Source organism: Haliaeetus albicilla, chromosome 8 (assembly GCF_947461875.1).
Source record: "Haliaeetus albicilla chromosome 8, bHalAlb1.1, whole genome shotgun sequence".
Lineage (NCBI taxonomy): Eukaryota > Metazoa > Chordata > Aves > Accipitriformes > Accipitridae > Haliaeetus > Haliaeetus albicilla.
Window position 1 is genome coordinate 43179782 of NC_091490.1, and position 22114 is coordinate 43201895.

Here is a 22114-nt window from a genome sequence, read left to right on the forward strand (position 1 = left end):
TTTGTAAGTAAAGCCTCCTTTGGCCCCACGCTATCTGCCAGCAGATAGCAAAGGTCATTCTGTTCTTCAAAGGCCTCTAACCCCGTGAGAGTGTTTGAGGAGAGGCTGCCTGGGTCTCCTCTCTTCCTGCTGGGCGAGAAACTCGGTGTCTTTGAGTGCTGCTCTGACCTCCTCGCCAAGCTCCTCCGGTGAAGGTGCCCCTCTCCTTTGTGGCAGAGTGGCCAAGAAGAGCTGATGAAGAGACCCTGAGGTCCTAAGTCCTGTGGGTGCCCTGTGTTGGAGAGAGAGCCTGATTGCTGTGGGGAGCACGTTGGGTGCAGCCTAGCTCTTGGGTGGGTGAGAAGCAGCACCAAGGCTTAATGTGGGAGAATCAAACATGGGGTTCCACCACAGTGGCAGGAAAGCTTGGATTTATCTCCCTTCTGCTTTAAATAAGCATTGGTATAACGCTGAGCTGCTTGTAGCTGCAATATCTTGGTTTTAATACCCGACGGGGTTGTGGGGAACGGACCGACCCGGGGTGAAGGGGGCTGTCGGGCAGAGCGCAGCTGGGACGCAGCTGCAGCCCGGGCACGGCATCCTGCCCTCTGGGACACCGGGACCGGGCATGGCACGGGGGTCTGGCACGGTTCGCTGCCCCAGGGACCGGGGAGGTGGTGGTGGGGACCCGGGCAGCCGGGGGAAGGCAGGTAGAGCGGGGCAGGGCCCTGCGCGGGATTTGCGCGCCCCTGCGCCGGGCGCGCCCCGCCTCCCCCTCTCCACCCACTTCATACCGCGCTCCGCCCTCCCTCCGGCCGGCGCAGCCCCTCCTCTTCCCGGCACCGGTTGGCCGCCGCCGCCGCCTATCTGCGGACGCGCGGCCACTCCCCGCGCACCGTACTCCCTCTCCCGCCGCTATTGGTCGTCCGTTAGGGTAGGCCCCGCCTCACGGCGGCCGCAGCGGGGGAGGGGGAGGCCTGGCGGCCGCGGGGGAGACAGCGGCTGAGGCGGCGCCGAGCGCGGAGCGGAGCCGAGCCGGTGAGTGCGGGCCGGCCCCGGGCCCCTCACGCCCCGTCGGCGGGCGCTGACAGGGACCTGGGCGCACCATCGCCGTGGCCTCGCTCCTGAGGGCCGGGAGGCCCCGGGACCGTGTGGCGGCGCGCGGGGCCGGGTGACATTGCCGCGGCCCCCCGCGGGGGTCACCGCCGCTTCGTGTCCCCCCCCCCCCCGGTCTCTCTCCGTGTTGTCCCGGTGGGGCTCTTGGCTCTCTCCGGCCGGGTTTCGCCGTCCCCTTCTCGCCCGGGAATCCGGGGGAGCGGCTGGAGCCGCGCCGCAGCGGAACGGTGTCGGCCTTAACCGTGGTCACCGCCGAGCTGCGGCACCGCGCCGGAGGCCCAGCCCGACCCCGGGTCGCGCTGCCCGGCTGCCCGCAGGCTGCCTTCCCGGCCCCTGCCTGCCTTCTTCCCGCCGCGCTGGCCGTCTTGCCTCACCACCTGCCTGTCCTTCCACCTTGCCAACCTGTCCCGCTGCTCCTCTTGCCTGCTTCTGCCCCCCCCGCCTGCCTCCTGCCTCGCCTGCCTGTCCCGCTCCTCGGGGGTGAGGCCGGTGTCTGTGTCAAGCCCATCAGGCTGCTTCTTCCCTTCAAAGTCTGTTGGTCAAGCTGGGCTCAGATGAGTGCGAGTCCCCAGATGCGCGCTTCGATGCGAGGTGTGATTTTCTTGCTTTGTTTTGGTTTTTAAGTTGGTGTGAACCTGAGAATGAGGCAAGCTTGTGTTTCTCTGCTGAGGGGTACGTACCAGAGGGCGTGGAAGGCATTAAATGCTACGCTCTCCATGTCTTCTGCTTCTATCCTAGTTCAGCGTAAGCAAAAAGTTGCAGAGCAGGGGTGACTTCCCTGCTTTGCCTTCAAACATGGAAATGGAAGAAGCGCCTCGGATAGGGTTTAAATTGTAACGTAAAAAGACACATGGAAAACGTTGGGAATGATTGTGCAGGGTTAATAAACGCTGTGCCACCTTCTCTGCTGCATGCAAACGCGTAGCTCGCTGTACCACAGGCGTAGCAGTTGGTGCTGCAGTTGCTTTGTTGGCCTTAAACCTGCACTCCCCTGAAGTTTGGAGGAGCTGAAGATGTGTTTGCGTTTGTTGACTGTGTTTTTCCTGTTGGCTGTTAATTTAGCAAACTGCATAGAGTGGATTTGGAATCTGCTGTCACTTGGCTCTTTTTTGTGTTGGGTTCTTACGCATCACGGTCACATTAACTGCAAAGCTTTTTCTGGAGGTTGTGCACTCCTCCAATGTTTTTCTGTGGTTTGATGAATTTAGAGTGTTTTGAAAACATTCTGGTTTTTAAATGACTCTAGTTTGGGAGAAGGGTGTGTGTGTAAAGGAACAGAAGAGATGTCTGTGGGTGTTGGAAAATGGCTGAGGGAAGAGAGACTGTATAATAAGTGTACTAGAGGGTTGGTATAATCATACCAACAACCTGTGGGTGAATGTCTTTAAAAATAGTCGTGTGATAGGGTGTCTAAAACACCGGGGGCTGGATTCTAGGTAACTCTGAGCATCTTTACATCCCGCTAGAGCGATGGATGCTCAACACTTATTTTTCTTTCCCCCAGCAAGTCAAAATCATTGTTTAGGACTTCTGAATGTCGGTCCTGAGGAGAGCTGCTGTGGAGGGGGCGGACTGGGACTGTCCTTGGTGTTGGATTTCAGCAGGAGCTCTCTGGCCCCAATGATTGCTTCAGGCAGGGGAATTTTAGCTCTGGATAGCCCAGCAGTAGAGTCAGAAGCTGCAATAATTTTTTTTTGCTTGACCTGCAGCTATAGCTAGTACACCAACTTAGGCAGTCCCCACTGCAAGTGGGTGTTTCAGGCATATCTGGCATGTTAAACTTTGCTTCAAGAGGTTGCATTAAAACGTGAGTACCAATGCAGCATTGAGTGTGCGGTTACCTGGTGAAACAGAAGGGCTTGGTACAGGTCAGACAGGTTTGCTATTAGAAAAAAGCTCAGGAACCAGGAATAACTTTCTTCTATTGACTTTGCTGCTAATTGTAGGAAGATGCATTCAGGTTTGTACCTTCCTTGTGTGAAACTGGTACCAATACTTCATGCTGCAGTGCTGTTCTCTGTTTTCCAGGTGATATACAAGTATTCCTGGTAGCTGTCTTACAAAGGGGCATTATGTTTTGTCTTGTACAGAAAGGTGAACTGAAATGCAGCTTACTCCAGGTCACAAAATAAAGGAGTATTGGAGGGGTTCTTTGCTCTCTAGTTGTGCTTTAAATCTGCTACTTCTTGCTGTTGTGCAGTTAATGGTGAAGGTGTGTCTGTGTCATCTGTTAGTGCTGCTAGGCCTGTGTTACTATAAGGTAATCAAAGTTAATTGGAATCTGTAACGCTTTGGCTAAGCAGAGTTGATGCTTAACTTTGCATTAATTTTTGTACAATTTAGAGTGACTACAACAGGCAGTGGGGTGGGTAACTGGCAGTCTACCATGACCCTGCACAGTCAATATGGAAAGCATTGCCGTTAGGAAATGACACCTGCTTGGCACGCTTGTGGGTCGTTCTGCTTAATGATGGAAGATTTTAGTTCTTTATTCTCCTTTTTTTCATAGCAATTGAAACTGCTGGGCTCTTAAAGCAGAGATTGTAATTATCCGTTACTGTGATGAAATAGTTCCTGGCAAAGATTGCTCATGTATTGACTGGGGGTTGCTTGTATTCCAAATAATCTCAGTTTGAATTAAAAAATTTCACCTGTGCTGGGATCTGTCACTTTGGGATCTCGTGTGTGCCTGTGGTGACATTCAGGTGAATATATCCAGGATCCACTGATGGGAAAGCTGGTATTTGCATGGGCCTGCAGCAGGGCTGCTGACCAAGAGGTCATATATAATATTTTACTGTCATTTCTTTGATACTACCATTGAGAAATAATTTTTGAGAGGAGTATTCAAGCTGGGAGGATGCTTGGGGTTTTGTGTGTGTGGTTGTTGATTTGTTTGGTTTTCTGCCTTCTGTTCCTGAAGGAAGGTGATTCCTGTCTGATAAATGGAGTGGGTTCAGCAGAGGGCCCCTTTGATTCAGTCTCCTTGTTTAAGTGCTCTGTTCTCCCTCAGATAAAGCTGTTGTCTGTCTTGCAGATAAGAACTGGTCTTCAGTTTTTGGCTGTGGAAAGCATAGTTGAGGTGTTCCCAGCAACAGTCGTCTTTTAGCAACCGAAGAATGAAGCACTGGTTCTTTTTCTTGCCAAGATTTTCTCTGTGGCTCATGCCTGCCTTCCAAGCTTCGTTCAAAATGCAACTCTCCTGGACTCCTCTGAATAATACAGCTGGCTTTGCTAGCAGAGGTTTAGATTTAACCATTTCTCAGTGTTCAACAGCTGGCTTATGTCAGATAATCTAAAACCATGCAAAGAATTTATGCTCAGTTTTATTGGCAGAGTTGAGTTATATCTGGCTGAGGGAGGCAGGAGGAGCATTTATTTTGTGCTTTGGAGCTAAGAAAGCATGTAAAAAAAATTAAGCTCTTCCAGATACTGTAATTTAGTGAGTCTTTTAGTCAATGATTCTTTCAAATCATGCTAACAGTTTCTGTACAGACCTTTAAAGGAAGAAGTGCAATGCACTATTCATAGCTAATGTTTTGGGATCAGATCTGTATGCAACTAAAAGATGAATGTGACTGAAGAGAGTTGAGTCTTCAGGGCGTATCTGTTTTTGATTTTTAATGGCTTAATCAAACTGGAAGGCAAAGATGGACCTCAAGGGGCCATCTAGTTATAGTTCATCCCTCCGTTCTGAGTGTTTCAGCCCTATTTTCTGTGATGCTTTTGCTCCAAGGGTGAATTTAAGGCTGCAGTAATCTCTGCTCTTACCACATTTCTCTCTCTGTCAGGCTCAATTGCTCAGTTTAACAATAACAATTGAAGGAAATCTAATTGAGTAACTTCCCTGGGTACTGTTTAACTTCAGCCTGCCTGGGAAAATGTGTGAAAATTTCTGCAGGAACTCTCTTGGTTTTCTTTTTTCCTAATTTAATTATACGCTTTCATTAGTGATGTTAACAACATAATAAAATGAAAAAAGAAGAATTAGGAACTGGATAGCTGTTGAATAATGAGGGAAGCTGGCATATCTGAGTGGAGTTATACAAGTGGCTTTACCTGAATGAAATTGAAATTCTGCCCCAGAGCTGAACTGTGACTTCATCCAAGTTTGTGCAACAGTAATGTCTGTGAGCGGTAAGTATGGTGGGTGCTGTACACAACCCCCAATTATTGAATAAAAAGCCTTCTAAGTTCCTGTATGTGCCTTGTTTTGTCTCCTCATTTTTGGTAGTGATCAGAGAGAAGTGGATAGCAGGACTAAGTTTCTTCTGCCTATCTTATAAATACAGTGCATTTTGTGGACATCAAGTCATAGCAGCTCTGGCCTGCTGAAACTGTGTGATTTTGCCATTACCTGTCAGGGCACTCCCATGTCCAGGGCTCTAAACTACTTTTATAGTTACTACTGGGCTTGTCCAAGGAAAAAGCAAACATTTCCTAGCAAATCGCTGCCATTGGATTCAGATAGCTCATGGTGCTGACTGTTTGCTTTGCAGCGTATCTGCTGTTCTGGCTGGATAGATGATATTCTTTCAGAAATCTTAGTGTTTTGTGACAGGTCTAAATTCCACTGGAGAGTATCAGACAAACATGTTTTTTGGTAATGACACGTTGCAAGCCAGTCTCTGGGCTGGATGCCCAGGCTTCTCCTGTTTTCTGACTAGGTTGTAATGTGAAAAGTGTAATGACTAGGTCTGGTTTTGTAGTTAAGGTATTTTGCTATGAATAGGTAGTTTCGGGTCTGCCTAGGTGTTGGCTGAATGGGAGTGGTTAGGATGTTAGTGAAGCCTGGAGAGGATGGGCAGTGTGATTTCTGCCTCCACCAGCTGTGAGTTTTTTGTGCAAAATCCAGATCTCCTCCCTCCCTCCTTCCTGCAGCTCCTGGAAGTTGGTGGTGTTAATCTGCCATAGGAAAGCATGTGTGTAGCTGGTAAAATACAAAAAGGAGGGATTTCAGGCAGGTTGTGCTGTAATGATGTGAACTGAAACCTTTAAATAAGGTTTAATTTTGAAAAATGGAAATGTATAGTAGTCTGCAAGCCTTTAGCAATGTGACTTTAATTGTACACACTCTAACTGGAGCATTTGTACTTCTTAGTTGTGATGCTGGTCGCTGAAACTCATTGGCTCTTCTGCTGAGGAACTAATTATCTTAAGACTGTAATTTAAAATATGTGCAAATAAAATAGCTGAAATATAGCATCACGGTTGGATTCACGAGTGGCTTGGACAGCTAGAGCTGGTTTTTTTCTCTGCACCCCCACCCCCCTCTGGGCAATGAACTGGCACCTGCCTGTAAGACATTCTTCCTAGTAGGTTGCTTTTATCATCTGAATAACTTGATTCTGTCTCGCCTGTCCTTTTAATCAAAATCACCACCAAGAAAAGCAGAATGTCTAACTTGTCAGAGAGTCAATTTGACAGCTTGATTGAACTTGCTCAGGTATTCATTAAGTGCCGCTAGAGAGGGCTGGGAGAATGGAAGGGAAAGACTAACAATGCTCTAGTTTTTAATGTGCAGAGCATACTCTGTGCATCTCCTGGTATGCAGGGAAGGAAACTTGTTTTAGCGCACAGATGTTTCTGCAATTGCTAGAACACAGGCAGGATACCTAGAAAGAGGCCCAGGGCTCAAAGGACCATCACAAAACAGACTATTGCAGCTAACTTCATCAGTTTGTCTAAGATGCCACTGCCAGAAACGAAGGGCCTGAGCTTCTCTGTTTCGCAATTTGGTAAATAATCTTTGTCTGTGAATTAGCCTAAGTTACAGGCAGTGTTTTACAATGGAGTTCAAACTGGATGCCGGAGTAAGTGCATTGTACTTTCAATAAACTGTGGTGAATTTTGTTGTGAAAGCACAGTGTATGTTACTCATTAAACCTCTTTAACTTTTGAACTTGCCTTCACCAGCATTTTTGCTTTCTGATTATATATTCTCTTAGGGGAATGGCTTGCTCTACAGCATGTAGTACTGAGGACTCTGGATCCAGATGTGTGACAAGGACTTGCGTAACTACAACATAAATAACACAGAAGTGTTTTATAAAAAAATAAATTTAATCCGCAGCTATTTTCTTGTTTCCTATGGCTTTGTAAACATAAGTAATGACTGTGTACGGAGCTATACAAAATACAAGGATTTAAAAAATATCCAGCTGCTCCATGTTGGGTTTCAGTAGATTACTTAATAAGCGAGTCAGATTGCTGTATATGCAAAATAATATCTGGCTTCTAATGGCCAGGCACTACAAATTCACACTGAAACTTTAAAGCAAAGCTTTGTTCTCTGTGGCTCCAATGTGCGTTATTGGTCATAACAGCCAGAATTCAGTTAATAACTTAACTGACGTCAGAATCCAGCCCAGCTCCAAAATAAAATACAGCTGCATTGCTTTGCAGCGAGCAAATGTGAATAAAAATAATAAATGCTATTTTTACATTTAAGCCTCTGCAAGTTTAGAGCCTACATTTATGTAGAGCATGTGGGCAGTTTTAATGTGTAAAACTGAGCATATAGACAGGTGTTTGTAAGATCAGGGCATTGGGCACTGAAAATAAAAAAAGAACTTGTCTGAATAGAATCAAAGAGAATATTGTTGAGTAAATGGATATCATCTTTATGCATGTGCGTGTTCTAAAATAAGTCCAGGCTTAATAACATCAGTTTAGTTTTTAAAATTTCCTTAGTCATCTCTTTCTCAATCATCTTTCAAAATCATGTTTTAAAATAAAGTTGCGTATTGCATTCTTAAGCTCTTTAGCACCATTTCTATTTTTGCGGGTTTATTTTTGGTAGAGATAAATCTGATATTGTGACCTACATTTCTTTATTTGAAACAGCTAGGGATATCATCTCTACCTGTGATTTCTTTTCTGCTTTTGCTGAAAGGCATTGTTTTACAATATATTTTCCAGGTACGTGAGATAAGAAGGAAAGGAGGTAGCTACAGATAGTAATTAGAAATAATCAACAGTCTGTGTTCTTCAGAATAATTTAATGAAGTGCTCTGCTCCATAGTGTTATGAATCATCTTTGGTCTTGATCCTTACAGGAGTTTTTGTTCACATGGTCTGATGTGACCAAGCTTCCGTGATAAAACTTTTCAAGTGCAAACATTGATGCTGTTTAGGTTGTGCTTTAGTCTATCAGATGTTATCTTTCATTAAAATTTTGAGTTATTACTCTGAGCAACATCCTGCGATCTCCTCTTTTCGAAAACACCCTCAGGAGTTGTAAATGCATTGATATGCGTCTTCCCAAAGCTCTAGCAAGTGATGTCTGGCATTAAAGATACCCAGGTGTGTTTGTCCTCCTTTGGACTGAGTGCACGGGTCGTGCATAGCTTCATCATCACAAATTGGTCATGCACGAATACAGACAAGGCTGATCTGTCTCTGGCTTTGCGTTAATATCTCTGCTGCAACCAAGGGGTTTTGAAAGTGAAGTCTGGCACTAATTTATGAGAGCAATGTGGGGAAAAAAAAAATAGGTCAGCAAGTATGAAAGGTGCTGACAAGCATGTAATATCTAGAGATTGTTAAAAAGGGGGAAAAAAAATAGTCTTAAGATGGTCTTTCCAAGTAATCAGGTTGTTGTGCCTGAGGTTTCCTAGGCATCAGAGATGGGCAGAGGTGAAGTAACTTGCTGGAGTACACATGAGAAGGCTGTGGCAGAATGGGGGAGCAATTTGGGAATTCAAGTTTCCTAATACCACATTCCTTGAAAGGAAGCTAACAGAATGGAAAAGCAGCTATTTGAGCAGGCTTGTTGCTTAGAAAACTGATCTTTGGAGTTACACACCTCATTTGTGAATAGACTCAAGCCTCTGAGAGGCTACCTTTCTGTGTTAACTCAAGTTTTTCAAACTTTAGCTCTTTCATTTCTGCATACTTAAGGATGAAAAAATTGCATCATAAAAAGCAGAAATATTAGAAAGTTAGATGCTAAAGTGATAGCTTCTACTTAAAGCATTATCTCTGCATTTATACTCTGCAGCTAAGGTTAGACTGACCTTGCCTTTCATGTGGCAAGTGAGAGCATGTATCACAGCAAGAAACATCTGTGCAAACTGCACTGATTCACTAGCTACAAGCACGTGTGCATTGCAACCGTGAAGAAAGGGAGTTCTGAAATCACTGATATGCTGCTTTGTCAAATCACTAGCATCATCAAAATAGCTTTTATGGCACGTGTGAGGCATTGGATCTATCTGTTTCTTAAAATAACCTCCAATTGCTTATGGCAGGCTTTGGGACTTACTGCTGTGACTATTTTTTCCATTTTCCAGGGCTGGGTTTTAAATTTCTGTATGCCTTCTCCAATATCTAGATGCTCAGCAAGCAAACTGAGTAGCAACCAAAATCCTCACTGTAAGCAATGGAAGAGGATCCGATTCTTCTGTCTAGAAACTATGGATATTTTGATGTTGTAACTTGCAGCTGGGTTCCTTGTGGGCTGAAAAGAGTGAATATGATTGACACAGTTTTTATATAGCACCAAAGTACCCCCCCCATATGCTTGCACCTTAAAGGAAGGAAATGGCGCTAGGATCCTGGAAATGCTCTTCATCTGGGAGCTTGGAAGGGGGGTTTTCCTACTGAAAATGGGCCTGGGAGTAGGTCGCTCTTCCTTCCTGTACAAGGTTTTTACTACCTGCGTATTTCCTACTTTTGACACTAACTCTTGCTTTGTTCTTGTTTTCAATTTAGGAGCTGTAGCTCTTCTGCCCACTTGTAAGTGCAACTGGTATGGGTAATGGTGTGAGAGAAGGTCAAGTGGATTTCAAACGGCAGGATGTGGAGCCAGTTACATCAACTCATCTCCCTTCAGAGGTAAGAGCACGAGATTGTTGGGTATGTGCAGTAGGTTTGAGAGAAGAGCTGCGTGGCTACCAAAGGAAGCATCTCAATGGGATTTGAGCTGCAGAGTCCTGAAAGAGCTGTAGTGTATGTGCAAGTCAGAAAAATTGTAATTTCTGCTTTCTCTGAGGATGGCCAAGCAGTTCCAGCCCTCTGGGAAGAGGCTGGGCATTGCTCACAGCTGACAGGCAGGCAGGGCTGCATTCCTAGTTCAAGGTTATGTCTTGTTATGTCTTTAGTGGCAGAGCTGGGAAGAGAGCCATAAGTCTTGGTTTCCCTGCTCTTGCTGCTGTTGCTGGACTCCTGTTAGAAACACTGGTAGAGAAGGTGACACTGAACCTTGGCCTAATTTGGACCAAAACTCTGGCTGAAGTTCACACAGTGCTGCCTTGCATGGCTGCCCTTGCATTTAGCACCAGACAGGCAAAGCTGAAAGGGAAAATTGAACTGAAGCATGTATTTTGGTAATAAACATTAACTTTTTGATTGTGAAACATTCTGAAAAAATAAAAATCTTAACTCCTCTTCATGAGAAGCATATCAAAAGTTAACATTCTTAAGCCTTGTCTTGACTTGTCTTTCAGTCCGTAACCTTTACAGTGTTAGATTTCAAGTCATTTACTTGGTTTCTGTCCATGTGTAATGAGAAGATAGCTTCTTTATAAATATGAACTGTGGCAGGAATGTCAATAACAAAAATGCTTCCATTCCATTTATCATAGTAGGAAACCTGTCTTGTTTTAATCTTAGGATCTTGGGAACAATGTGGAAATAGGGCTTGTGTGTTACTAGAAGGGCAAGAAAGAAACGTGCCTCTCTACGTGCCTAAACCATGAGGAGGTAGTGACTTGGCTTTTAGAAATCTGATTAGGGAGAAAACAGTACATGTAAGAGGTGGCAGACCTTGGAACTTTGCATCTTGGCAGACAAGTCTAATCTTTGTGCTTCATGATCTGACCAGGAATTTACTGTGCTTGAAATTTTGAAGAGAATTTCGACCCAAGCCCTTAAGAGGGGGTAAACGCTGCAGCAAAGGAAAAATATTACAACTTTTGCTTAGGATTGACTGTGTCATACTAAACAATGCTTTGTTCCAGGATAACCAGGAGAAAAAAAAAGTACTCAACTCCCTGATGTCTGGTGCATTGGCTGGTGCTGTTGCTAAAACTGCAGTAGCTCCACTGGATAGAACAAAAATCATGTTTCAAGGTGAGTCCTGTTGGCTTTTGCAAAATGCTCTTACTTTATTGTTAGCAGAATCCAAAACAGCTTCTCTGATCTGTTCAGCCAGCCTGTTCTCCAGTGCTTTGTCCTTCTTCAATCTGCAGAGACCTGGCAGGATGCAGACAGAATAGTGACGTTACCACAATGAATTGAGTCTAAAAACCTATTGTTTGATTCTTGGTAGGATTATTGCAGGTGTCAATCAGCTGTGCATCTGGCCCGTACTGTTGGATCCAAGTCTCATGGTAGTCAGCAAGAGTTTTGCTTTTTCAGTGTAACACAGACGCACATATTGCTGGTTAGAGATAGATGCCTGTGGCTTATGAACGTTGGCTGGCCACATGCGTTCTGTGACGTACGGGAGAGTTTTGGAGTACAGAGTAAATAGGCACTGTAAAGGCAGCATTTGAGGGGATGATTGCTAACACTCCAGATTTCTGTGTCTGTTCGGTTTAGAGAAATAAGGTGGGGAAGGGAAAGGAGCAACATAAGGAGATGTGGTGACACTGTAGGGACGTAATTGAGCTGTTTGAGTTTCTTGCTAAAGGCTGGATGCCAGGCTATGCCTGCTCAAATGTATGCAGTCTTTTCTACTAAGAGTTGCATTGTATTGCAGTTGAATTGTTTTGGTTAGAGTTGAAACAAGCATTGAAGCTGGCATACCTAGCTTTGTATTAAAAAGCCCTTTTTGGAACCCGTAAAGTGTGTAACTGAAAATTAAATGAGTCTAATTGGAGTAGAAAATTCTCATGTGTTTAGTAGGATTTGGGATTTAGCCCCATCATGGGCTCTGTTCAGTTCCCCTGTTTCAGTGCCGGAACTGTCAGCTACACTAATTGTCCCAAAGGGAATAGTGCAGACTGTTAATACAGTAGACATTTGGTGAGGCCAAGAATTTTAAATCTGGTTGACATCCCAGATTAAATGAATTGGGTAGGTTTAATCTAATCCCTGGATGAGATTTAATTTTGAATTGACTTTCATTTGACATGATTTTCATTCTCAACATAGCAGGGGCTGAGGTCTGGAATAGCAGGGATATAGATCAGGGAGTTCAAGCTGTAGGGAGCTAAAGCCTGGGCTGGCTGCAGGCTGGGATTGCATCTGTGACCAGATGCTTGTGCAGCAATGAGTACGCACTGTGCTTTCTCACTAGAACAAACACTGTAGTTCATCTAAGGTTGGAAATGTCAGGATCAGAGGTGAGGTGGAAACAGCAGAACTGGGGTGAGTCAACAGCTGTCCATATAAATCACCTTTAATTTGTATAGGCCTACATTTATAAAAAGACCTGTTTGGTTTGGCCCATTAAACTCGCTGCAAAGGGTATGATTAAAACATGCCCGTTCTGACCAACTCCTTAATATCTAATGGATTTCGTAGTCTCTTGCTCTCCTAAAGGTTTTTACTCTGGGGCCTCTTCCCTCTCTGTGAAGAGGGGAAGCATCTTTGGGTCATGTGAGTGTAGGAAGGTTGTCCCTTGAACTAGAGACTGAAGAATTTTCCTGTGGGAGAGGGAGAAGAGCTCTTTTCCATTGCAGAGCCAGCTGCAATTGGTTATTGAGGTGTTTTTATTTCTTAAAAAAAAAAAAAAAAAAAGTGTTGAATTGCATAAAGGAGCAACATGGTGAAAATGTATTTGCATGTGATTGTTTGATACACTTGAGAGGTTACAAGTCTCAAAGGAGTTTGAAAGAAACTGCAATAGACACTTAATTGGAACCATGTTTCATTAGCGTTGCTGTTCGGGTTTTAGCCTGGGTTTCCTTCCTGCTGTAGGAATGTTACAAAACAGAGCTGCTGTATGCCAAATAAATCTTGCTTCCAAATGCCTTGTGTATTACATAGTTAAAGAGATGCTGTCAGTTTGAATGGATGCAAGAAAAGAAACTGAGTGTTCATTTGAGTTTTGCTAGGATGAAACCATTCTTGCGTGGAGCCTCACTAAACAGACCCGTTCTTTGCTGGATTCTGGCATTAGTTTGGAACCTGTGCATGGAAATGCTCTACTAAAATAAGTGGTCGGTGCAGTTTTGATTTTTTTTTTAATTTTTTATTTATTCATTTATTTTTAGTGCTTTAAGAAGCGTGACACAAACTGAGCTTTTTCATAACAGTAGATGGAAAAATGAACTTATATGCTAAAGAGAATTTGGGAGCACTTACCTGTGGAAAGTCTTTGTTTATTAGAAAAAATCTCAATTTTCTCTTGCATTAATTCTTTTGCTTCTATTTTTATCCCTTAGATAAAATGCCTGTATGGTTTATTTGATCCATCTAAATGTATTGCAAGACCTAATGCTCATTTTTTCTTTTTAGTGTCTTCAAAAAGATTTTCTGCCAAGGTGAGGTGATGTGTCTCTCTCCTGTTGACCTGAAGTGTTTGATTAATGGTAGTAATAGCCCTAACAGCATCTTCTGTTTGTATTTATTTAACTTTCTTGCTTGGGTTTTATTAGCAGCAGTCATAGTGAAAGAGCATAGAGGGAAAGACTGGAAACCATACTGTTTATAATACTTCTTAGGACAGTGCTCTTTCATGTTCGTGTTTTTGTCCAGTGCCTAGCACAGAGGGGCCTCAGTCCTCGTTCATACTCCAGGTTCCACCTGTGACATGACAGTAAATGTTGTGGCATTGCTCAGGGCTTTGTTTTGTTAGGCCTTCTCCTCTAGTGGTTGCTTTCTTTCCCCCAACCACCATTGGAGTTGTTTCAGAGTATATAGGAAATTTGAATTTGGGAGCTGATCGCTGTCATGGCTTGCTGAATGTTTTGTTGCATGTGCATTACAGCTGTTCCATGTGTGCTGTGCTAATATGTGTAATCCAAATGTTTCTGTCTTATACTAAGAAGATTAATTTGAGTTGAGAAATGGTTTGTGCAAACAGCAATCCAGCTCTGTGCCTTACCCTCAGAGGGAAAATGAAGATGTCTTGAATCTAAAACTCTGTCTTCCTGACTCCAGTTCTTTTTCGCTCTAACGTATCTGATTTGATCTCCCCAGAGAAGATGTTTTAGTTGTCTTATTCTGGAGTCACGATTGCGAGCATAAACAGCTGATATCAGCTTACTGTGCTTGGGGTGGGAAGGAGGATTTGGAGAGGTTAAGCTATAGGGTCACCTTTTCCCCCTCTATTGTTCGGACTCCCTCTTATCATGATCTCCCTGTCTGACCTTTGATCCGTTGCCTGCAGGAAGCCTACAGGCTGATTTATCGCACCTACCTCAATGAAGGCTTCTGGAGTCTCTGGCGGGGGAACTCAGCCACCATGGTCCGTGTGATCCCTTACGCCGCCATTCAGTTCTGTGCACACGAAGAGTACAAGCAGCTCCTGGGGAGTTACTACGGCTTCCAGGGAAAGTAAGATGCAGCGTGGCTTTGATCCTTGCAGAGGAGGATGGAGCAGTTTGTGGGACCATAGATGGTAGGGAGGGAGCACGTTTCTCTGCTTTGTGCAGGCCTGCTGAGTTGAAAGCTCTGTTGGTACAGAGTTGTGCCAGCCCCTCTCATGATGGCTTCACAGAACAGGGTGTGTGAGGGGGCTAAGCAAAGGGCTGGGCTTCTAGTCTTGCACAGGGGAGATCTTTGTGAGAAGAAGACCCTGTCTTCTAGAGGCGTGAGCAAGAAGTGGCCTAGACATTGAGTTAGCGCTTCCCTGTGCTGAGAGTGGGCAGGCAAAACAAAGAGCTTTTCTTTGCAGGAGAAGCAACAAGACCCAGCCTTGCACTGTTATCTGAGCCGTGCGTGTGGCCTGAGCCTCTTGCTCTTGGGCATGTAGTGTCTGAGACACCCCAAGTCAGGCTTGCTGTCCTCAGCAGAGATTTTCTCTAAGCCTCCATCTTGAACGGCTGTGGCAAACCACAGCTGCTTCAACCCCCACCCACCCACCTCTCTTCAGTACACAGGCAGGGAAGGGATTCAGTAGCAGATAGAGTAGAGCCATGCTCAAAAGCCACATAGTATTTCCATCTCCAGGTGATCTGTTTGGTCTCTTCTCTCACCTTACTTTAGAGCGCTGACACCCTTTCCTCGATTCATTGCTGGCTCTCTGGCAGGCACAACGGCTGCCATGTTAACCTACCCCTTGGATATGGTCCGTGCTCGAATGGCTGTCACGCCGAAGGAGATGTAAGTGCCTAACAAAAGCAAGTACAAGCACCACGAACAAATGCAGAACTTTCTTTTAAGGTCAGATGACTTTATTCCCATTTTCTGGGTCACTTCTTGCTCAGAGCCTTTGGTGTAATAAACCTCTTACTGCTGGGGTCTGAGCACTGATTAAATGACCAGAGCCCTGGTTAGTCCAGGGGCTGGAAGGAGATCGATACTGAAAGACCTCACTAGTAAAACCTGTGTGTTGGTTCTTTAGGAGGCCAGCTGGCACAATGCCTCCGGAAGAGATCTGACAGACAGGATAGCTTGTTATGATAGGGCTACAGGAGAGCTGGTGACTGGCTTCTCCATTTCCAGACAGGCTTCTGAAATCCTTTCTGAGCTGTTCGATGAGCTCAGAGCTGAATTACTTAATTGTTGATTCTTCAGAAAGCCCTGTTGGAAATACTACTGGTGTGTGCAGTCACTAACCAGCACAGATTTGGTTTTCTTGTGTCCACATGCTAGGTACAGCAATATTGTTCATGTCTTCATCCGAATATCCCGAGAGGAAGGATTAAAGACATTGTATAGGGGATTTACACCAACCATCCTTGGAGTGATTCCGTATGCCGGGCTCAGCTTCTTCACCTATGAGACGTTGAAGAAACTACATGCAGGTAAAAGCAACTTGGTTTGCTTCCAAGTGAAATGGTGTAGGCTTTTGGCCAACTTGAGATGTTTGAATTCAGTGGTACAAGTCCTTTTCCTGGCCTTGAAGCCAATTGCAAAGTTCTGTGCTTGTGGAGGATGCCTTGTGCCTCCGTCTCTCCAATTCCAGACTATGAAGAAGGCAAGCTGCAGAAAAGCAGTATCTCTGTCTTGCAGAGGAACAAGAAGGTGCGAGTCCTGGGTGCAGAAGGACTTGGTCACATACCAAGTCAGCTAACAACCAAGTTGGGAACAAAATCTCAGGAGCTCTGGCACTCAGTACTGTCTTTGGCTCTCAGCCCACTTGACCTTAATCATGTGTTTATTACAAGAAGCTTTCTACACTCTGCTGCTTTCTTTTTCCCAGATCACAGTGGGAAATTGCAGCCATCCCCTCCGGAGCGGCTTTTGTTTGGTGCCTGTGCAGGCTTGATTGGCCAGTCAGCTTCTTACCCCCTGGATGTGGTTCGCCGACGAATGCAGACGGCAGGGGTTATGGGACACACGTACAGTTCCATCCTTCTCACCATGCAGGAGATTATAAGAGAAGAGGGACTAATCCGTGGCTTGTACAAAGGACTCAGCATGAACTGGGTCAAAGGTCCAATTGCAGTGGGAATAAGCTTCACAACCTTTGACCTGACGCAGATCCTTCTCCGTAAATTACAGCACAGCACTAATGTTGAAAGGTAGTAGCTTAATCCCCACAGTCCTTGCTGGGGAAAAGTACAACACGTGTAGAAAGAGCAATGCTAGCTTTCCCTCACTTTGTACATGCTCTCCTGCAGCTGAGAACTTACCTTTCTTGTTTGTTTTTTTCTGTTGTTGTTGATTTTTTTTTTTTCTTTTTCATGAGCCTCTGAGTTATCTGGAAACCTCAACCTGAAACTAACTCTTTCCTAAACAAAATTCTTCTTACAATTCTGCAGAACTGAGTCCTCTAAAGTAGCTGCCTCACCCTTCTGTTCTACTGTCTGATACCAGGAGTGGAGCCTCTCAAACAAATATGTGCTGCTGCTGGCTCCTCACCTGGTCTCTGTGGGCAGATGAAGTGGTGCGTGATGAAAGAGAGGACTTGGTGCTGTTGGAGTGAACCCCTGAATCTGGGAAGTGACTGCTGTTCCTGGTAGGCAGTTTAGAGTTACTGAACATGTGTTAGCTGGAGGCGGTCTGCCAAGTGCAATATTCCAGTTAGTCTGTAGGGAATTTCACATTCCTCTGACCTGTAAGCATCGGTTTCCATAAAACAGGACACAGCAGGATTTAACAGGTCCAGGTCGCTTCTTTTGTTCTGGAAGTTGAATGTGAGCTCTGGCTGGAAATGCTGCCCTTTTTCAAATGTTCTTCTCATTTCTGTGTTGAGTTGCATAAAATATCCCTTGCTTGCAATGTCCCTCTGAGATTACCAAAGACTGTAGACAGCAGGGGACAAAAGTTCTGAGCAGTTTTGTAAATCAAATTCTCATGTTTGCTGTCAGTGTTGTTGAGTAGGGGCTGTGCCTGGATTCACAAACTGGATTGAATCGAACTGCAGTAATGCTTTCGGGCTACCCAAACCCTTCCATTGTTGTCATGGTCTTAAAGGCAGCGTTTTCTGAGGGATTTGGCAGACTGTAGTGTTGATGCACTAGAAAAGGAAGTGTTACATACTTAAAATTTAAGCAGTTTTATCCTTCAGTATTATTGTTGTGGCTTTATGCACGATGCAAGAACAAACTTCTCAAAGACGCACATGTGACGTGGACTTAGCTATCCTGAAAGGCTGTTCACGTCTGGTGAATACAGCCTAGTAGTTGATTCAAGCTGCTGGCCCTGCTTCTGAACAATTTTGTTGTCTTTTGGTGCCTGCTGTGTAGATTGTGTCACCTCCATTCATTAGTCCACACCTAAGCCCACTTGCTTTTATTCCTAGAGTTCTTCTGGACCAACTGGGTCCTTGGGAGGACGGGCACCACAGCCAGTATTGACCCTTCAGAAATTATATATAGTGCCAATCATTTCTAGTTGCAATTTGAAAATGAATGGTGAATTACCTTTCAGTGTTTCTATTTCAAATCAGTTTTCAGGGAAATGGAGATTTGGGGGTGGTTTTGTTTTATGTTCCATTCCTATATTAAATTTGGAGTGCAAGAGAGGTCAGAGCAAACTTTAGACTTCTCTGAGAATCAGATTACATAAGCCAAGATTAAAAATCCCTTTCCAGCTGACATAGTCCATAACGTAAAAAGAAAAATAAGGCATAATTTAAAAGCTGTCCTTTTCTGGTGTATGTATTTTAGCTGTTGTAGTTTGAGCCTTGTGTCATGGCTTTATTAATGGGAATGGAGGTAATTGCACAATTGGTAGAAATAGCTTTCTCCTTTCTTTTGTCTTTGCACTTGTTCTTTGGAGCATAACTTGCTTCTAATGCCAAATATTTCCCTAGGAATTGAGCACCTACACTTCCATTTTGTGGACATGGCAGAGAGCCAGCATACTGAAGTATTAGCATGCATGGTGTTCCCAGAACACGTGGGATCGATCATACTTTAGTGGTTGTGGATGGGCAGGGTATTAACCTCAGTAATTTCTGCCTCCAAGCCCACAAATTATGATTTCCGTTGCGAAACTTGACTGCAGTCACTGATTTACCTTGTAATTAATGTTAGGTGGTGTTGTTTTAAGAGTCTTTAGAGAGGCTAGCCATGAATTCTGTATATTTTTTTGCTCCCATTGCTAATGGAAGATGATCAGCTCTTCGTTTGGGTGAAATTTTGTTTAGTCCTTTGCAAGAGCTCTGATTTCTTTTCTCCAATGGAGAAGCCAATTACTTCTGCTCTTGTCTTTATCTTGTCTGGCCCAGTGAAGAAATACTAAGGCAGTTCCATCCTACCGCAAAAGTGAGGTACAGACCAGCAACTAGGTGTGTCAGCAGTTGACTGTGCGTACGTGCGTGTATGTGTGTCTGACTGTGTGTACAATCCATGCCAAGTTCTCTCTCAGCTTGGAGGCTTCCAGTTCAAAGCACAGTCCTTTCTGCACAGCTGATGGGTACTATATGAAGACGAGAGGAAGCTGAACTGTGGCATCCAAGTTAGAGCGGGCTTCTTTGCTCCACAGTACGGTAGATCATCTCAGAGGCAAGCGCAGCAGACCTTGTCTTATGAGATGTTGAGCATCACTGAACCCCTATGGCAACAGAGGTGGCTTAATTCCTCCTGGGTCCTGACTGAGAAAGGATTTACACTGGATGACTAGCCTCTTGTTTGGGACTGAACAGGAGGGCAGATCTGCACAGGGTACCTTCTGCTACATCAGGAGTGCAGCTAGTATATTAAATGAACGGGAAGCCTGTGGAGGAGACAGCTTCTGGCTGGCTGACCCTGGCATCGCCCACCTTGCAGCCGAAGTGCTGTGCAGGCGGCTCATCTAGAGCCTGGGGACTCTGAGAAACAAGACCTGAAGCACAGCCAGACTTGGAAGCATTGGGCTCAGATAAGTTGTTCCTTAATTAGCAGCTGCACCTGATTTTAATTCAATGGAATTTTAGCCAAACACGTTTTTCCAAGTTTTGCAGGCTGAGTGTTTGTTCAGAGACAGATCTTTGAATTCAGTCTGTAATGGTTTTGGTGCTTTTGTTTCTTGGGCAAAAGTGTTCAGAGTAACTGTGTGTTATTGCTTTGGGTTGTTTTAAATAGCTTTTTTCTTTCTTCTCTGATTTGAATGTAGAAAAGGAGAAACAGAGTGTTCTCTTCCCTTCTCTTAATCTTTGCATGAATTGAGACGTATTCCAGATCTCTCTGCTGCCTGGAATGAGTGCCCGAGGAGTTTTGGGCATGCTGATTTGGAAAGGGAGGGTGCCTGTGTGCTGGCCAAGAAGGTCCATTGCCTTTAGCTCTGAAAAAGGAGACAAGTCTAACTGGAATGTTCTCCAGTCCTTTTCTTTAGAACTTCTTTACTACCACAAATTCCCCAATTTTTCATTTTATTATTCTAAAATTCCTTGCTTTTATTTTAAAGTCATGTTTTTCATTGTACCTTAATGCATTACCACCAAACATTGATTGGTGCTTTTTTTTTTCTTGTCTACTCTCCCTCCCTTCCTGCTTCTGCACCTTTAGTCCCGCACTAGCACTTCAAGAAAATCAGGTCCAATGAAATGCATCCAAAATGACAAAATTGCAGCTTTGATAGCGATGCCCAAACAGCCCAACTAGGCTTCCCACTCACAGGCAGGGATGCTTGTGTGGGGGGACAAGAAGTTAAAGGCACTAGATGATGGGGCAGAAGATTTTTTTGAAAGGTTCTTGAACTACTTGTCCCACCTAGCACCTTCACTTCTCCTAGCACCTTTTCCTTTACAAGCTGTGAAATGCTGCTGCTTCTTGTCGTTTCTTCTTTTGGTACCTCCATGTGATGCCCACTTACTCTGTGAAAGTGGCTGCTTGCTGAGTAAGTAGCTCAGGGAGAGCTTGTCCTTCTGGGAGGCTCAGAGGGTCAGTTAGGGAACTTGAGTATGTGAGAGGTGGGATCTGAGCTGGCTTCTTGCAAACCTTTTGCCCTGCATGCCCTGTGCAGACCTCTGCCAGTTCCCTGGGAAGGCAGAGCTGCCGAAGAGCCGGCTGGTGGTTGGCAGGACTGTGGTGGAAGGATCAGGAGAGGAGTCACAGCCTCCCGAGGCATGATGTCGCTGAAAGCCATGGGGTGGGTAGTGTGGTGTAGCATTGGTACTCCGTGGGAGTTCTCTGAAAGCAGTTTCATAGCTTCTGTGGAAAAATAGTGGTACTTCTGTTAACTTCTTATCACCTTCTGCTTAGAAGGACTCAAGCACTGTCGTCTTCCACCTCTGGTGTCTTTAACACAAAAGCAGATGAGGCATGAAAGGAAACTTTGAGCAGAAGCACTGTGGCGAGTCTGGCACCAGTCCTGGGTGGGCAGGAGGATGAGGAAATGCGGTGGGATACTTCCCATGCTGTTTCCCCAGTGCCTGACTGGGTACTGGGCCTCTGCAGAGAGCCAGGGCATGTGTTACGGACCCTCCCTCCCTGGACTGGGCCAGAGGAGGAGGTGGCTTTCCTACAAAACAGCCTTCTTTTTTATTGTAGGGGCTGATTCCTCCCGCTGCCCCCATCTCCCCCTTAAATGCCATGTGATGCAGGGTTTCCCAGCACTGTTCACTGCCTGTGTGGTCTATGCATATATTAGCACAAACACTGTTAAATGCCTTTTGTCAAGATGTGTCCTCACCATCAATGTGTGCGTGTATGCGTGTGTGTCAATTTTGACTGCTTTTCTTGGATCTGGAGTTCTATTTTATTGCAGTGAAGACACTTTGTTATATAATGTTTATATATTTTAAGATTTGTGCCAAGAGAGGATGTATATTTAATAAAAAATTATAATTGACTTTGCAGGCTCTCTGAGGGTGTCTCCTACTGTACGTCGCTCATAAGAGAGAGGGGCCTGGCACATCTGGGTGGATTTATTGAGGGACTAAACATGGGGGTGTCTGGGAGGGGAGGGTTGTGGCTGGGGGTACCTCTTGTGGGGCTGACCGTGTCCTCAACCACACAAGTCTCCTGCGCATGGAGCCCCTTCCAAAGCGCACGGGTTGACACAGAGGACTTCGTGTGGAAGTTGGGAGAAGCTTGAAGGAAGGAAAGCAACCCTGGAGATGGTTCACAACCTGTGGAGGCCTCTGCTGTCCCCGTCCCCAGTGCCGCAGTCTGGGACGGGGACGGGTGTGCAATGGCAGCAGGTGGCACTGTCGGCTTAGGCATGGCCCGGCTGCTTCCCCGAAGTTGGGGACCCCCGGCTGCTGCTCAGCCCTGCTCAGCTCTTGGGGGTTTCGGTGCTTTCAGCTGCATTTCGGGTCCAGTGTGGATGTGACACTGCACTGCCTTGCAAGGTAGGAAGGTCTCAGCACTGAGGGCAGGTCCAGCCTTCCCGGAGAAACCTCCCTGTAGCCCGCTGCTGCTCTCTGCAAGGCAGGGCAGAGCTGATGTCCCGGTTGTACTCCAAGAGAAACTGAGACCCAGAGGCTGAGACTTGCACCAAACCTTGCAGGAAGCCTGTGGCAGAGCTGCAGAACGGTCCCTGTCCACCTTCCCTGCACCAGCTGCCTCTCAACCCTGCCAGTTGAGGGTAG

At 45.4% G+C, this 22114-nt stretch overlaps 1 protein-coding gene across 4 annotated transcripts; it reads left to right on the plus strand.

Moving 5' to 3' along the window:
- The first annotated feature begins 899 nt into the window (after nucleotides 1–899).
- SLC25A42 (solute carrier family 25 member 42) lies at nucleotides 900–21372 on the plus strand. 4 transcript variants are annotated; one of them, XM_069790444.1, is made up of 8 exons: nucleotides 900–1017; nucleotides 9811–9933; nucleotides 11058–11169; nucleotides 13504–13529; nucleotides 14378–14544; nucleotides 15196–15312; nucleotides 15805–15956; nucleotides 16355–21372. In XM_069790444.1, exons 2-8 carry the CDS (start codon nucleotides 9850–9852, stop codon nucleotides 16678–16680), a joined length of 984 nt encoding a protein of 327 aa, XP_069646545.1. In that variant the 5' UTR covers nucleotides 900–1017; nucleotides 9811–9849; the 3' UTR covers nucleotides 16681–21372. The 4 variants fall into 4 exon arrangements, with proteins under 4 accessions (XP_069646545.1, XP_069646547.1, XP_069646546.1 ...); XM_069790445.1 differs by lacking the exon at nucleotides 900–1017 and adding an exon at nucleotides 2371–2902; XM_009920728.2 differs by lacking the exon at nucleotides 900–1017 and adding an exon at nucleotides 3534–5232.
- Nucleotides 21373–22114: the final 742 nt, after the last annotated feature.

Bases quoted from the DNA above. Each gene is read 5' to 3' on its own strand.
- SLC25A42 (XM_069790444.1), top strand. From the start codon at position 9,850: ATGGGTAATGGTGTGAGAGAAGGTCAAGTGGATTTCAAACGGCAGGAT. The intron at 11,170-13,503 runs GTGAGTCCTGTT...TTTTCTTTTTAG, and splicing joins AACAAAAATCATGTTTCAAG to TGTCTTCAAAAAGATTTTCT. The intron at 15,957-16,354 runs GTAAAAGCAACT...TCTTTTTCCCAG, and splicing joins GTTGAAGAAACTACATGCAG to ATCACAGTGGGAAATTGCAG.